The sequence below is a fragment of the Talpa occidentalis genome, unplaced genomic scaffold (assembly GCF_014898055.3).
Source record: "Talpa occidentalis isolate TD23 unplaced genomic scaffold, MPIMG_talOcc4v2.1 talOcc4.6, whole genome shotgun sequence".
NCBI lineage: Eukaryota > Metazoa > Chordata > Mammalia > Eulipotyphla > Talpidae > Talpa > Talpa occidentalis.
Window position 1 is genome coordinate 103,575,023 of NW_023604972.1, and position 2,081 is coordinate 103,577,103.

Genomic DNA, 2,081 nt, shown 5'->3' on the forward strand with positions numbered 1-2,081 from the left:
ATTTTAAGCATGCATTATTATCGGTCAACTAAAATTCCATCAAAAATTAAACACATCCTTGTTATTTTGAAGTATCTTTTTTATAATCTATTTTTTAAATAGCTAGTTACAGTTTTAATAATCTATGATTTTCCAATTAATAATATCTGTTTTCTTTCTAAAAAAAAATTAGGAAATCACCCACTCATTCTAATAAATATAAACTAAAAAAAGAAAAACCTGTGGTGAAAATGGGTAGATATGTCATTATCTTTTCTAATTATATGAGTATAGGTATTTTCATATATGCCTCTATATGAATTTTGATGTCAATTATTTTGTTTCACATCTATTCAAGTGCAACTACATACCAGATTTCAAAGATACAAAAAATGGAATCCAGAAAACAGATGAAATTCTTATTCTCTAGGAATATACCATCAAGTAAGAGGAGACAGAATGTGTTAAGTAGTAATAAATTATGTGAATAAAATCAAGGCAGAGCACAAAAATAGGACTGGGATGGGTCCATGCTTAATAATTGATATTTCTCCAGTTGGATTTCCTATCATGATGCCCTTCCTGCTCAATACCAGAAAGTTTTATTTTGCCTAAAATACTAAGTGAAAAGATATAACAAGAAAATTTTAGCCATTAAAAACTGATTGGAGTTGGCCGGCGCCGCCGGGCGCTGCGGGCTGTTGGCCGGATCCCTGGGCCGAGGCGGTGAAGTATGCTATGTATAAAAGTGGATACATTCTATGACAAATGAAAATGGCCAATTCTTTAAGAGGAGAAGTACTGAATCTTTACAAAAATCTGCTGTATCTTGGACGAGACTATCCAAAAGGAGCAGACTATTTTAAAAGGCGCCTGAAGAATGTTTTCCTTAAAAACAAAGATGTGAAGGACCCAGAGAAGATAAAAGAACTTATTAAACGGGGTGAATTTGTAATGAAAGAGCTAGAAGACTTATACTTCCTTAGGAAATACAGAGCTATGAAGCAGCGCTATTATTCAGATGTAAACAAAACCAACTGAATGCTGTAACTATGATTTGAAAATCAGCTGTTCATAGCAAATATTATAAAACTAAATCTGACCTCACATAGCAAGGTACACATGTACCGCAAAAAATACCTGATGTCCTTACTAACCGATAAAGATTTCAGCTTCTGTTCACAGTGAGTTTTCTCAGCAACACTTTATACTCAACTTTTATTTTAAAATAGAAGTTTAAGCTATATTGTTGACAAATGCCAATTATAAATTAAAGATCACCCAATTCTGAATGAAAATGGCACTTAAATTTAGCTTAACAGGTTTTTGCCAATTTTTCTTAGCCCGTTTCTCCATTTTACTGATAACAGAATGGCATTTCATATACATTTAACAAAGCAAAATAATTTCTTGAAAAGTCACTCCTCTTACCTTTTGAAAGAGTATTTTTTTTTTTTTGGACTACTTTGGTACATAAGCAGCACATATTCAAGGTTCACTACAAAACAAATAGCACCTGGTAATAATTTAAGTAGAGTGACAAAGAATAGTGTGTATGGAGCAAGAGTAATTCTGATCTCAGAATTGCTTGCTATTATTCAATGTGATTGGTATTACATATGTACCTATTCAGTTATTTCCATGATTAATTTCACTGCTGGCTCCCTTTGGGCCTTAAAACAAAGATTACCTGTTCTGTATCAACTACCTTCTGTGATTAAAAACTAATAAACAATGCTATTCTATTTTGTCATAAAAAAAAAACTGATTGGAGTTGAATCAGATATATAAGATCTTAAAAGTCTTAAAAACATTGAAAGTCCCAATTCAACTAATATATAATGGTCAGAATTATGCTAAGTCACTTAATTTACAGATACACACCCCTTTATTTAAGGCTTCTCTAGTCATTTGGCTGCTTATTATTATATCGATAGTTCTAATATCTACAACGTGAGTCAATAAAATAACATTTTAGCCAAATTTTGTTTAGTTGCTATGTTGTACATCATTATAAGGCAATAGAATTATTAGAATGATATTTATTCATGTCTCCTCTTTAATTTGGTGACTTTAGGGGAAACTATATCTCTCCTGGCTTT

General features: G+C 31.6%; 1 protein-coding gene across 1 annotated transcript; it reads left to right on the plus strand.

Annotated features, from left to right (window-relative positions):
- The first annotated feature begins 659 nt into the window (after positions 1–659).
- On the plus strand, positions 660–1,720 carry LOC119260682 (electron transfer flavoprotein regulatory factor 1-like). Its single transcript, XM_037529700.2, has one exon. The coding sequence runs from the start codon at positions 748–750 to the stop codon at positions 1,018–1,020; it is 273 nt and encodes a 90-aa protein (XP_037385597.1). The 5' UTR covers positions 660–747; the 3' UTR covers positions 1,021–1,720.
- Positions 1,721–2,081: the final 361 nt, after the last annotated feature.

Coding starts and splice junctions, on each gene's coding strand:
- LOC119260682 (XM_037529700.2), top strand. CDS start 748: ATGAAAATGGCCAATTCTTTAAGAGGAGAAGTACTGAATCTTTACAAA.